A 15,226-nucleotide genomic window follows, 5' to 3' on the forward strand; every position below is an offset into this window, starting at 1 on the left:
CAGCATGACTTGACATACATATCTTTTAAGGTAGCATTCTAGCATTGAGAGACCTGTAACCTGCCTAGAAAGGGACTATTTTTTCCATTATGTTCTCTGCAACAACCAGGTTTAGCAAAGAGCTGCTAAAAGAGGTCTTGGTGGGTGAAAGGTCTTCCCACCAGAAGAATAAATGGGTGAGATGTAATCTCAAGTTGGAATTGGTGACAGTGCTCCTCCAAAGCCCCGCAGCAAACCTCTTTCCCAGCCTTCTGCTACGCAGGCGTTAAGTACAGATACCACACTCTCTGCTGGGATGCTGCATCTGTCTTCCTTATGCCATGTCTGACTTAATTCCATCCTACAGCTCATGTGTTCCCTTTCCACATTTCTAAGCTATACATTAAATCCTTTTAATCTTCCTGGTTAACTTACTCAGTCCTGTTTTTTCATCAGACTTTGTTCTTTGTTAAATTTCCCTGTCTGTATCCTCAGTCTCATGTTTTTTATCTCCCCCTTTTATCTTGCTCTCACTCTGTTCTGCATCACAGTGCTGTCCTACATACTTAAGTTGATCTATTGCCTTTGAAGTAACAGGCCACAAATATTATAGCTTGTGTACATCATCTCCATTTATGTCTATTTCAGTGTTTCTTCTTGCATTTACAGTAATCTTTATCTAATGAAGGTTAAACCTGAATTCTTTCCAGCTCTTTCTATCCCATTTATTTTTCTGGGTATTGCTGAATTTGTTATTTTTTTCTATTTCTAGTTCTCTCCTCATGAACCATTTGGAGAGTTGGTGCTTCCAGTATTTAGCAATCTGAAACAATTTCTAATTTTATTTTTATTTCAAACCAATTTTCAGTCTAAAATTTCAGCACTGCATGTATGTATATTGAAAGCAGAGAGCCTTTTTCCTTCTGTCTCCAAAGAATCTGACTAGTTTCAGGGAGGAACTGGCTGGGATAGATTGAAACCTCAGCTTGCTTTCCTCTTGTTCGTTTTGCTTCATCAGTGCCAGCCAGTGTGTATCTTTTCAGAATACTTGACCTCTGACAATTATTAGGTTTTAATATGCTGTATCTTAGGCTCTTTTTTAATATCTCTCTTGATCTTGCTATATACTCTTTTCCTTGAGCACCTTCCTAATAACATACACCCCGATTCTTCAAACTTTCCTTGTTCTTTTTATTTACTGTATTATTCATCACTGCTGTTATTTCTCCCTTGTTTGGCAGTTAGGCTTGTTTGAAAGATCTTTTGGCATAGTTTATCTTTTGGTTGTGCAAACTTGGTATTTGATAAGGCAAGACATGCTGCTTACACTTGGCTCCTTGTCCTATTAAAAACTCAAGCCTCGTTAATATGAAGATGAGAGAGCACTCCTTGTTCTTTCAGTAAAACAAGTTGGGGGGCCGTAATGTCATGACTGTACTGCTCAAAAGAAAGTTAATTATTTGTTCAGTGGCACTTTCAATTGTGATTCTTTATTAATCCACTGGGCACGTAAAACAAGGACGGGAACACAGAGTAACACACTTGCTTCAGCAATGAGCTGCCTCCCTTCACGTGGGTTCACTGGGCTGTTTCTTACAGTGCAGGAGTCACTCAGCCCCCAGCTAAGGAAAAGGTGGCTTTGTCCAGTGGATTCATGGCCTGCACAGGGTAACCTGAGACGATTTGTTTTATTTCACTTGTAAAATAATTTAATCACTACATGTTCTCCAGGGTGCAGGCATTATCTTGTGCTTATTTGATATGACCTGCAGGGGTTTATCAGAAGCAGATACTCTTCATTCTAAGATCTGTTACTTTTTTTCACTGCTAATACAATGCAAAGGCTGGTAGGAGGGACTCAGTGCCATCAGCCCAAATCAGTGGCTGCTACAAGCACTGTTTGCTGAGAAATGCTCAGTCTGGCTTTTTGAGACATGCAGCAAACTCACCTTTCCTGGATTAGTGGTTGTCTTCATGCAAAGATTTCCAAGTGAAATGCTTTGTTACACAGGCAGCAAGACCGACAACTACGTTGGATGGACCCTTCTGATCTTAACATTTCTAAATCTGCACTCAGAGCTTTGTTGGAACAGACCAATAAATGCTAAGGAACTTCTAGATGATAAAATATCTTTCTTCTTTACTTAGAAGTGGAAACTGTGAAAGATTTTCTAAACAAATGGTTCTTAACCTGCCAGGAAGATGCCTGGTTAAGTAGCTGGAAAAATGTTTTCAGTAAACAACTTGCTGCTTGTCTAACGGTAACTTTGCAGTGTAAGCTGAGAATTAATTTTCTGGAGCAGTAGCTCATCTTTATCACTTAGCTTCAGCATTCCAAAAAGAAATTGTTTCCATTATCTGTCAAAGGAGTTGCTGGGCCATTATTACTTTAAATGGCTATTAGGAAATGAACAGCCAAGACTTGGGTCAGTGAAATCTGTGCTAAAGATAAGAATTCCTGGTTATCATCTGCACTAGTTGCTGGATTTTGTTTTGTAACTATAGACAAGGATCTAGTTTGCCTTTCAAGTATTTCCATGCCAAGGCAACTCATTCACAGTATTAAACTGTGGTGGAGAGAGAAAATTGTTTTAGCCTCATAAATTTACAACAGCACATTCAGAAAGACTAAAATAGGTTCATTGAAATGTTTGAATGGGCACTGTTACACTGGTGTTTGGAAGTGGCAACAAATGCATGGGATGAGTCAATCCCACCTCAACATTTCAGATTTTAGCTGATAATTCTGTCATGCCTTTCTTAAAAATAAACACAAACAAACAACAACAACAACAAAAAAACCCAAACAAAACAAACCACAAAACAAAACAAAACAAACACCAAAAAACCCAACAACAACAACAAACAAGGGTTTTTTTCCCTCTCTTTTTCTCTCTAATCTCTTTCAATTTATCCTCATCCCTTGATGCTGTGTGTGACATTCAGTATCCCTTTGCCCAGAAAGTTAGATGTCTTCACAAGCACTGTCTCTTCCAGTGCAGTGTGGAGCAGTGGTGTTCCCACATGAATGTCTCTGTATCTGTAACAGTCTTTAAATCATGGAACAGCTTCCTCAGTACTGCAGCTTTCATCTTGGGAAATAGGCCAAAATACTATCTGATGTAACACAAGAGGTGCACAGTACTATTTGTGGTAATACTATGCAGAGGTCACCTTTGCCATACTTGCATCAAGTATTGAAGGGAAATGGAATTGTAATTGCTCTGGCTGCTCAAGTGTGTCCTCTGGAAGCTTAGCTGGATGAAGAGAAGATGTGCATCTTCTATATTGACAGTGAACTAAAGAAGTATTTCACAGATCCTTCATTTGTATAAAATATGAGCCTATTTAGCAGCTGCTGAGTTGGCTCAGAGATGATTGTACTTCCTACACAGTCAAAAAAGAGACCACTTAGCAATCAGTATCTGGAGCCCAAAACTTAGAACTGCAGTCTGGATGAGGTTTTTTTCACTTTCTAAAACATTATAGAGAAAGATGACATTGTCATAGATAGGAAGATGCTAAAATACTGGAGTGGGGATAGGGATAGGCCCTGCAGGAGTGCTTTGCAGATTCCAGGACAGAGAATTTGCTTCAGTGATTTAAGTGGCCATGATGGCTGATGTGCATGAGAGCAGAACAGAGTCCTTCGTGCCGCAGCTGTACCAGCTCCCCAGTGCTGACTGGCATAAACTTTGTCTCTTGCAGTAAAGTGTCAAAGACAGAAAACAGTCACAGTAAAGTCTGAGCATTTTTTGGTACATTAATCTTTCAGCCTTCTGTAACACATGTCTATTACATGTTCATAAATGGGTTTCTCTCATCTTATACATTTATAGAATCATGCTTCAGTGTTGCATTTGAATCCGCCCCATATAATGCAAAGTAAGAAATCAAATACATTCTGTTCTGATTTACCTCCTTCTGCCTGAAAAGAAACATGCCTTTATCTTCTCCTCATGAATTATTACTAGGAAATTTCTGAGGTATACACCTAAGATTCTAGACTCTGCTGTACTGCACATAACTTCCAGAAATGGTAAAAGACTTCGTATCTGCTTTGTGTGAGGCTTCAAAGAGTATGTGCTCCTACTTTGCTTATAGAAATAAAATACTTAGGAACAAATTCCAAGTCAGATTTTTAATGTTATTAGTAACAAAATATAGCAAAATAACTACTTTAGGGAGAAGAATATACTAATATCATTACTCTAGTAGCTTTCTTTATTTGACCCAAATCTCTTTTTCTACCAGTCTGTGATATTCAGTAGCATTGCAGTATTTTTCCATATAGTACTCTCAGTACTATAATTTCCACTTTTCCATATTAAAAAAAAAAAGTGCTACTGTTGAAATACAACTGGTTGCTGTAACTGTTTAACACAATTGTACAGAAACAGCAAATAAAGTCTTTAAAGTTTAATGAAGAATAGGTTATTATGCAAATTGCATGCCAGGAAGAAGACCTGCAAAACTGGGTAACTCGTAGTTCTAAGGAATCACCAACTTTCACCTTAAGTTTTTATTGCAAGGGTGACATATACAGGTATCAGAAGTATCTGGAGGCACAAAGGTACAGTATAATAAGGGGCAACACTCAACTGCAGAAAGATGTTCTGCAAAAAATTACACCATGATGTTCTGTAATTGCCTTTCACTAGTAATGTAGCAGTTATATGGAGTAAAAAGCCTCAGAAACTCAACTTAGGTTATAAGAGTATTATTTCCATTTCATGCATCATCATGACTGATTGAGAACATAAAGACCAAATTACTTCTGGATGCATCTGCATAACTCTACAGCCTGCAGTGATGTAGCACTGTTTTATCTGGCTAAGTAATTTGGGGTCGTTTTGTTTACAAAATAGCCCTGTGGATTTCATGATGCATCTTTCTTCTTGGGTGCTCTCTGCAGGAGTAAATGGAATAAAAGGGATAAAAATACTTGGTTTGACAGTAAAGGCAGCAAAGTCACTCTGAAAGCATCCAAAAAAAATCTACCCAACAGCTATTCAATTTGCTGTAGAAATGGCAGTATTATTTTTGCAGAACTAGAAAAGTAATTTAACAACCTTGTATGCTTCACTTTCAGCTGATTCTAGTTCTCTCCTCAAAAATGTCTTGGGAAAAGAGAAAGAAACAACAGACATTTTTCTTTCTGTTTTGCAATCAAAATTCTAGTTTCCTTCCCGTAAGACCATCTGTAGTTAAGACTCCTTTTATTTATTTCTTTTAAGGGAGCTTTTACTGATAAAGATATGCAGAGTTTAGGAGATGTCACACAAGATTTTAATCTGCTCCTCTGATCATTTTCAAATTGACCCTGTTTGTTTTGTGTCTGTCTGTCTATTGCATCCCCAGGGTGAGTGGACTTTCTCCTTTCATGGGAGACAATGACAATGAAACCTTAGCCAATGTTACCTCAGCAACCTGGGACTTTGATGATGAAGCTTTTGATGAAATCTCTGATGATGCCAAGGACTTTATCAGCAACCTGCTAAAGAAAGATATGAAGTAAAGCTGTTGGACTTGATACACTTTCTGTGTTTGCATGTAGCTGAACTTGTAATTCTTGTTTCTCCACTGTGAATCTCCACGTTGAGGCAGGCACCTCTAGTGATACTTTATAAGGAGCTCTGTGTGCCTGTGTCTCTGTGTGCAGCTCTCGTTTACTTTATGGTGCAGGGTCTGAATGGAGCATTTCCTTTTAACTGCCTGCTCGTTCTGCTTTTCCCTTCCCTCCGGCAAGATGCAGCCTGAGCTTTTGTGTGGCTACTCTTCACTGTTGTGTGACAGAGATTCCTGCGTGACATGTTCTGTCTTGATCAAATGGGTTGCAATTTTTCTTCAAATTTATTTCCACGTGTTGCTTTTAAGTGCAGTACCTCTGAATAGGCAGCTTTGTAATAAATCTACTAATTGGGCAAGAAAAAAAGAAATCAGAGTTGGAAGCCCTGCTTACAGCTGACTCTGAACAAACCAAGGAAAGAAAATGAGAATGCATACTTCTTCCAATGAGTTTGCAATTGGATGTATGGAGAATAGAGGGTTATTTATCTGTGTACCGTGAACAAAGTGAAGAATGGGTGTGTCTTCATTAGAGATGTGGACATTTCTGCTTTGTTACATGTTCAGTGCTGCAGGGAAGGAGAGTATGAAGTGGTGGGAAAGGAGTAATCTCTGTAAGTGCAGGAAAAGAGATCTGGGACCGTGTTCTGCCAGCGTGAGGCAGCTGAATCATTGCCACTGTGGCTCTGCTCTGTGTTCCATGCCTGAAACATATGGCTTTTAGTGCCTTGTTTTTTGATGTTTTATTAACACTTTTAAATGCACAGTTTTCTCTGAAAAAAACAGCATTTGTGAAAGTGAGCTTAGGAAGTGAGCACAGCTGGGAAAGTGGTGCCATGTGATCAATGTTGCTACATTTAGGAAACAGAAAAAACAGCTCTCAGAAAAGACAGCACAAAATAATGTTAAAGCAGGTAGGTTCAACCATCATTAGTGGCAACACTGACAAGTCTTTTTTATATAAAAAACAGGAGTCGCTTTAATTGTACTCAATGTCTTCAGCATCCTTGGCTGCAAAAAGACACCAAAACCATGGAAGCCAAAAAACTTTCCAAAGATAGGATGAAGAAATATATGGCCAGAAGAAAATGGCAGGTAATGAAGAGGTCAAAGAATTGGGCTAGTTTTCCTAATAAGTCTCTTTATTTCTAATGTTTATGATTCTGAAAAACATGTCATGCCAGGTGGTTTCTGCTTCTGGTGAAAACTCCAGTGTGGTCAGAGTGTGAATGCAGTAAAGCAGCTTTGGTTTCTGTGGCCAAGCAGTAGGAGGGTGCACAGCTGCGTACATATTACAAATGATGATTCTTTTGGGGCTACTAAAAGGTGTACGAGTGGATGTATGGTTTTTCCTGCTCTTTTGGGAGAAGGAGAAAACTCTTTTTGTTGTAGTTTCATTCTCCTAAGCTGGTAGTTCTGCCTTCTTGGAGCACCAAGCTCCTCATGGATCCAGTCAGATTGGTTTAATAATTATCTTTGACCTATTTGGTCTCCGTATCTTCTTTTTCTTAATGCTGGAACTGTTGTAGCAGGTCCATCTGTGCTGTTCTGATAGCTAGGGAAGCTGATACATAAAATCCTTGATCCAGCTTTTTGAGTAGCCTACAAGATATTCATGTATGTAGATCTACTTATATCTCCTCTGACGTTCTACTGTACATGTTTCTTACGAGCTCATGCAAGCTCTACAAAAACACAAGTGTCCAGACTAGAGGCAACGTAGTTTGAGCATATTTTAGTATCCGGGTGGTTGGTTCCCGTGCCTGTTGGAGCTCTGCTTCCACCATGCAGATGCTACTTTTTCATCATTTCATATTCGCTGGTTATTCGTCCCTGGGGACACTCAGCCCAGCCCATGTGGCTGCTGAAGAGCCTCCTGCCACCAGAGTTCAGTTGCAGTTAAAAAGAACATCGCTTTTTCACTGGCCCTCCTCTCGCGCAGCGCTTTTTATCCGCAGCTAACAGAGACATTCATTTAGGTATGAGTTCATCAGGGGAAGTTTATATCTGCAACTAAATTTGGTCATTCAGACCAGCCTGCTCTGTCTCTCCTAAAACAACAGAGCTATATATAAGCAGTTTGTCCAACAATTCCAGTGAGGTTTGCAGAGATCCCAGATAATTTGTCCGAAGCACAATTGTTACAGAAAATCACATTCCTGTTGGATTGGATTGATCAGAAGCCTTTTATGTTATGCCTTAGAAAACAGGCCATGCTGTCCGAGCAATAGGAAGACTGTCGTCCATGGCAATGATTTCTGGTATGAGTGGGAGGAAGGCCTCTGGGAGCTCACCTACCAGCCCTATAAATGCAGACAAAGTAGAGAACGAAGGTAAGGAATTTTCCTGCACCATATTTTTACCTCTCTGTGAATCAATCTTACTAAAACCTTAAGCAAAATGCTAGAGACCAATCATAAAGTTGATTATTCCTGCTCAGTCTCTCTCTCTGTGTTTTAATCTTCTTTTAAAAAAAAAATAATTAAAAAAAAATCTGTCAAAAATTAATTTTTCTCATATTTTTCTGCTACTCAAAATTTCTCAGTATAATTATGGGCAGTAAACTCTTTTCTTTTTAAAGCCAAAGAATTAAGGTAGATTTGTCAGCTTCACTTTTGGAATGCATGTTTATACAAAGATTACAGTGATGTATTGCTCTCTCCTGCAAGCAAGCAAGCAAGTATTAACACTTGCTTCAACCAAGACATGTACTCTGCATTAACCACTCTCCTCAGACAAGGGCATTTAAGAACAAAAATAATGTGTCTCCATTATTCCACTGCGTCCCTGTTTGAAGTGTTGATCTGGGGTGTGCAACAGAGGTGCAGATGTTGGACACTTCTGAAAATCAAGCAAGTAATTTTGACACCCACCCAGACTGCAGGCTGTGTACAAGTTGAACCGGGTTACCCCTCTGACTTGGAACAGTCAAGGTTCAGTTAGAAACAAATTCAAGGAAAAAATAAAGATAGCGTGGTAGCGTGCATGTTAATTTCATTCTATTTATGGTCTGAATCTTTGTCCAGCTGCAAAAGATTGGCACAAAACTAAGCAGATAACCTCCTCTCTGTGCCGCAAGCCTTATGGAATTAAGTGAAATAAAAGATGCTTTTGTTACCATCTGGTAATTAAAAATTAAAATACACCTTTTGGAAACGTGCCCTGTAAAATAATGAACTATTTCTTCACTCTCCTACAGATGCTTTCCTTGAAGAAGTGGCTGAAGAAAAGCCCCATGTAAAGCCATATTTTACTAAAAAAATCCTTGACATGGAGGTTGTGGAAGGAAGTGCTGCTAGATTTGACTGCAAAATTGAAGGTATTCTGAATTAGCACATCTCTCTTTCTGTCCTTCCTTGCCAGCTTTTTGCATTGTGCTGTTGTTTATCTTTTTTGATTATTTTTTTTTCTGTATTACTGTTGAGTTGATGCCATTTTGCTTTACCAATATCTGCATGTCACAGCATGAATGTGTTGCAATACCAGGAATTATCTGGAGCTGCATGGGTTTGTTCTGTGCTTGCCATAGAACAGAAGTCTCCAAGAGTCAATGTGTGAATCACTAATTCAGAACAGCAAGTGGGAACAGTAAGGTGATTTTTGAGGGTAGAAACAGTAAAAACAAGATGCAATGTAGTACCATACATTGCAAGAGTAGCCTCTTAGAGACTGTTAACCAGAAACCAAGAATAAGTACAAAGTCGTTTCTCTGAAATGACAGACAAGTTTCACATGACCTCAAGATCAATTTAAGCCATAAGTACATTTTATTAAAGGCAAAGAAGTCCCTAACAGTGTGTTTGCATGAGAAATAATGACAATATCATTGCACTGGTTACAAGAGCCACATCTAGAAAATATTGTGTTGTTTGTTTTTTTGAACTTATGAGTTCAAGAAAGAAAACTCAGACTGGAATATGCAGATAGAAAGAATAAGTTCATGAGAAAGCACTTAAGCAGCTTGGCTTGGTCAGCCTAAAAGCATGAAGGCCAAGACCTCCAGTGCTGCTACTGGAATGAGACTGAAGCTTCTACATCCCAGCTGCTGCTGAAAACTAGCAATTAGGAAGAGCTGTTAAAAAAAAATGGATCAAGTCAGTACCATACTGCATGTGTTCAAGTTAGACAATTTCTAATCTTAAAATGAGGTTCACAAACTGCTTCACTGACCTTCTGCTTGTTTGTTTCTGTGCTCCTAATCTCTTTCACTGCCTGTGTTTCCTACCTCACAGCGGAGATGTGAGGATGGATTATTGTTGCTGATGGATGCTCAGCGTGAGGGGTATGTGCCTAAGTACTGCTTGGAATAAACCAAATGGATGTACCACAGCCAATATTCCAAACTTTCCAATGTATCCCTCTAATGTTCACTGTGCATTAGGGATTCCTGCACTTTATTTCTGCTCAGTGGGAATTCATCCTTCTGTCACAGTCCAGAACTTGGCTGAGACAACAAGCCTTCAGTTTGTTACAGCAGCCAAGAGTACTGTATAAGGGATTGTTCTCCAGCATGTGTTGTACAGCCCTGCTCTGGATGCTTTGAGTGTAGCAGAGCCATTTCCATCACAAAAGGCTCCAAAACTCCTGCTGAGATGCATAATCAAAATACTTTTCTTAGAGTCCCTTATTTACCCTAACAAACAGAAATAGGAAATCGTAGTGCTAAGGTCCTGGTACAGGACAGGCTGGTGTGCAGGGAGCAGAATAGGAGGTGGAAGATTCAGAATAGCCACAACAAAGCAACCTGAGAAAGATATTAAGTTGTTGTTGTAGTCCAAAACACCTTTCCCTTGAAATTCTAAATCTTGGTGTTGGGAACTGTGGGTTCCACAAAAGCTGCAGCATGAGGTAAGCCCCAAATACAGTGCTAAGAGTCCTGCACTGGCTGATGTCTGAGACACACAAAAAGCTGCCTGCAGTTACTGCAAAAGTAGTGGCAAGTGGAATCTAATGAGTTACCTCAGTGCCAACTTTCAAATTGTTTTGATATTTATAATAAAGTTGTTTCCGGTAAAGGTGAAGTAAAAAAGCCTCACATCATCTAAACTTCTTTGAAACAGAATTCAATGAAATATTTGTATATCAACATATTGGAATGCCCATACACAGATGGGGAATCAGACCTTAAAATCATAGCTTAGTTAATAGTTGTTCATTGTAATTGCTGTTCTCTCTCCACTATTGCAGGCTATCCTGACCCTGAGGTAATGTGGTACAAAGATGATCAGCCTGTCAAGGAGTCCCGTCACTTCCAGATAGATTATGATGAGGAAGGGAACTGTTCTTTGACTATTTCTGAAGTATGTGGGGACGATGATGCCAAATACACCTGCAAAGCTGTCAACAGCCTTGGGGAAGCCACGTGCACTGCAGAACTCCTTGTGGAAACAATGGAAGAAAAAGAAGGAGAGGATGAAGATGAGGAGGAGGAAGAATGAAACAAGGCTCAAAGAAAAAAAAAATTAAAAATATATTTAAAGACTCTACTTATAAGGCTCAGAAAACCAAGTTATCAAAAGCACCTTGTGTGATATGTAGGTCTTTGGGGGGTTGTTTTTTCAGCATCATCAGTTGATACTGGTTTGCTTTATGTATGGGCATTAATTCAAATCAGCAGGTGATTTTAAGTTGCTAGCATGATTGGATTTACTTTAAGCAAGTCATCAAAATCAACTAAGTTGCCCAGTCTATTTTGAAAATCAAATGTATGGAAAACAAGTTTACAGTTATATTCTGAACACCTTAAAGAAAAAGTCCATTTACTGAGCTCATTGCTCTATCCCATCACCTCAGTCCAAACTGCAGCTAAGTCAGCTCCCCAAGATGTACTTTACAAGGAATCGTTTACCAGACACACAGTGAATATCTCCAGTTCTAAGACCCAGGTTGCTCCCTGAGCAGTATCTTCTATAAGGGAAGATCTGACACAGCCAGCATTGCAATGTGTATGTCGGTATGGTTAATTTTTCATTAAACAGAATTTCGCAGTCCTAACTTCAAACACATCTTGTGCCTTTTCTCAGTACGCTGTTAGTGCCATTGTAATACTGGCTCAAGTTAAACATCCAGCTGGTTTCCTGAGATACTTCTGATCTTGCTTCTAACCAGCTGATCACACCTTGTCACCTTTCCCTTACAGAACCTGTCACTTCAGCACAGTCACAGCTGTGACAACTTAAAGAAACAGACTGAAACCACAAAGACTGAGAATATTTTCTGTTGTTCTGGTCAGTCTCATAATGACTTATGATTCATATAAATGCTGCTGTGAAAAAAAACAGGTTATTGCACAACCAGTGGCTTCTATGTGCATGTGTGTGAATAGAATCCCAGGTTAGTTAAAGTTTTACTTGCATTTATTTGGCGATTGCAAAACAAAACAGATCTCAACTGATGATAAGCTGGAAACTCCCACAGATTTTTGGAGTAGCAAAAAAAAAAATAGTAGCCTGGATTACAAACTCCTTTATACTTAGCAGTTTCCAAAGAATCTTAACCTATATAGGACCTCTTTCTACCTTACGAGCTTGACTGTCTTGTTTTTGTCTTAAACCTGCACCAGTAAGGCTGTTGCGTTTTTTAAAAATGTAGAGAAACAAAGCAAAACAAAACAAAAAAAAATCCAAACCCCCAGTTGTTTGTTTTTTTTTTTTTCTCAGAAATGGTTAATGCACTCAGACTTAGTAACTTTGCTTTCCTATCACGGTATTGGCACTTTTTAATTTGTTGTTGTTGTTCAGAGGTAATATCAGAGGCTGTGAGGTGATATGCTTAATTCAAAACCAGTGTGTCTTATACCTATGTATCATTCCAAAAGTGATTCTTTTCCTTTTCCACTTTTTTGTGTGTAAAGTGCAACCATTTGCATTTCAAAGGTTACCTCTTTCAAAAAACCCCATTACCTTAAATCCTCACCACTAAGTAGTCAGTGTACTTCAATACAGGTGTGTACAATATCAACCTTAGGTTGTTTGATATTGCCTAGTTGTGTACGTGTTTCATATGATTTGCTCTTCTACATTCAAAGCCCAACTAGTGTGGATGACAACGTGGGTTTTAACTGCTTTACTCTTTGTTGCTAAGTTCAGATTGCCAGCATGTCTTTTCCTTTTCAATTGATAAAAAAACCTCTTGTTATACTAAACACAGTATTGCCACAATTCCTTATACAGAAAGGTTTTGAATCTGATTTAGAACATACAGAGCTTTCCTCACGTTTTTTAAATGTTTTAGGCAACAACGGGGTGTATTTTGTACCTTAATAAAACTATGCTGATGTTCTCCCAGTTTGTTAAACCATCAGAATTGCAAAGATGAGAACGCTACGGCTGTAGTTGCTCACAGTTCCTAAATAAATAATACCACAAAGCACGCTCCGTGTGTACTCGATTGCAGGCGTCGCTGCGGTCACGTTGGCGTCTCTGTCCCTGCTCTGTCCTGGGAGCTGCTGGGCACAAGAATGGATGAGGGGGCAACAGGGAAACCTCCCTGATCTCAATGGTGCTGCTGCATGTCTCCTACCCAGCACAGCCAGGGGCTGACACCAGACACAGCCGTATGCTCTGCTGCCTGTCTCCACCCTCGTCACATCCTCCACAGTGTAAACGTGGCTGGGCATCATGACAGCTGTGGGTTTGTGGGGAAATGTGTAGTTAAGAAAGAAAGGAGAAGAAATTCAGGGACATCTGAACATAGATGTGTACCTATACCAATATTCCTAGAAACTGTAAGAATGAAGATATTTAGCAAATACACTTGTGCGGCCTTGATGAAGACTTCTAATATGTAGCTCAGGACACCACGGACAACGCAGGACCACGCAGAAACTCCCTAAAGCAAAGACAGTGAAACATCCTGCTGTAGCAACACATTTCTGGAGTAAATTTTCAGCCTTTGAAGCCAAGTGTGCTCAAGTGTCCTGTGAACGTACATAACTTCACCCAGTGCTTCTGGTTTCTGTTCAGACAGGCACATGCATGAAGCAGTGACACATCCTGCTCTGGTGGCCTGGCTGTGGGCATGGCAAGGTCTGCGGGGACATGTGCTGCCTATCAACACGCACAGACTGGGTATCAGTGTTTACCCTTCCTTCTCCTCCTTTACTAGTCCTTCAACGTCCCACAGGCTATAAACTGCCTGTTTTTCTTTTCCCCAAGGATATAACTAGCTTACCAGCTCCCTGTTGCCTTCTATTAACATCCCGTCTAGTCTGCAGGAAACGACGTCTACTTCAAAGATGATGTCGCGTGTATCCAATTCAACTCTGAGCAATCTCCTCCAACCTCTATCTGACCTTTAATTTCGTTGGTTTTGTTTTGTTAGAAAAATAGAATTTTATTTCCTCTGAAGAAGGATACTTTATGTACTTGAAATCCTCTCTCATTTTGCCAGCCATCTGAATTTATCTAACAAAGGGTACTACCGCTTCTTGTATACCTGGTCTCGCTTGTACGTTTGCAGAGAGCCACTCTTGCGGTGTGTTGAGGTTGAAACAATCCCCCATAGCAGAGGTTATGGGGGACATCAGTACTGCTCCAGATGGATCACTTCATTCTTCTTGTATTTCTTTTGTATAAAATTCAGACCTGTGCATATTTCTGGTGCATGAAGAGACCTTTTCTAACTTCACGTGAGGCATGCGAGGACTTTTCTACTGCTGCTTCTCACCGTAGCGCTGGGAAGATAGGTCAGGACTTCATAGCTCCCTCCTCTGTTGCATGTGTCAGAATTAGAAAATGTAGACTTTTTTTTTAGGTTGAATAATATGAATAATGCAAGATATGTTTTTCTAAAATATCTTTGAATTTTTATTGGAACGTTGCACTAAAACATTGCTGCTTGAAAGTCTCATCAACTGTCTTGAATTGCGAGCCTTATTGCCTTCAAGAGACGAGTACATAATGCCATGAATTTAGTAGGTGACATAAATACTTTCGTGACAGCAGAACTTGCTGGGATGGGGAGGGAGGGTGATGTTGTTATCCTGCACTGCTTGTAAACGAACTGCACCATAACCAGCATGAAAACTGGCATTTGCTTCTGGAAGCTGAGAAGCCATTCCACTCAGTATTTACAGCTTCCAAAGGGGGGAAAAGAAAAAAAAAAGGTAATTTATTTTCATCCTTTCATTAACTCTTTGGAAAGGTAGCTCTAGTTCTCTGAAGAAGGTGCTTCGTGTCCAGGTTCTCACTATTGTACGAAACGACGCAGAAAACGAGTTACAGCTCCAGCCGTGCTCAGCCTCAGCAGCTCATTAACCTACAGGAGTGCTGAAAACCTAGTAAGTATTCCTAAAATAACCGTAACGACTAAGGCTACTAATCTCTCTAAGGAAATGCCAGACCTAGTTCTTCCTGGAGCGAGTCTGCAGAGGGGCATTTTTAACCTGTTGTAAGAACTGATGGAAAAGCTCATTTTTACCCACTGACCGGGAAGTGCCAGGCCCGGCCGAGCCCCGGGCAGGGGGCAGCGCTGCCATTAACTGAAATTCCCTAGGGATCGGCCACCGCTCTCGGCTGACGCCCCGGCCTCCCGTGACGGGGCAGCAGCGGACGCGGGCCCGCGGGAGCAGTGACCCCGTCCCGGGGCCGGGCCGAGCGGCGGGAGGGCCGCGGCCCGGGGGGCCCTGCCCGCCTTCAAGATGGCGGCGCCGGGGGAGGAGCGCGGGCCCCGCCCCACG

At 40.4% G+C, this 15,226-nt stretch overlaps 1 protein-coding gene across 3 annotated transcripts in view; it reads left to right on the forward strand.

Annotated features, from left to right (window-relative positions):
* The window catches only part of MYLK (myosin light chain kinase), a 208,426-nt gene extending 195,508 nt beyond the window's left edge, over nt 1-12,918 (forward strand). For all 3 annotated transcript variants that reach the window (XM_051623195.1, XM_051623196.1, XM_051623197.1), the window contains 5 exons: nt 5,341-5,493; nt 6,519-6,642; nt 7,751-7,880; nt 8,747-8,866; nt 10,735-12,918. In XM_051623195.1, coding sequence (XP_051479155.1) covers nt 5,341-5,493; nt 6,519-6,642; nt 7,751-7,880; nt 8,747-8,866; nt 10,735-10,985 — 778 coding nt within the window. In that variant the 3' untranslated portion in view covers nt 10,986-12,918. The remainder of the gene's footprint in view (nt 1-5,340; nt 5,494-6,518; nt 6,643-7,750; nt 7,881-8,746; nt 8,867-10,734) is intronic.
* Nucleotides 12,919-15,226: the final 2,308 nt, after the last annotated feature.

Source organism: Apus apus, chromosome 6 (genome assembly GCF_020740795.1).
Source record: "Apus apus isolate bApuApu2 chromosome 6, bApuApu2.pri.cur, whole genome shotgun sequence".
In the NCBI taxonomy this organism is placed as follows: domain Eukaryota; kingdom Metazoa; phylum Chordata; class Aves; order Apodiformes; family Apodidae; genus Apus; species Apus apus.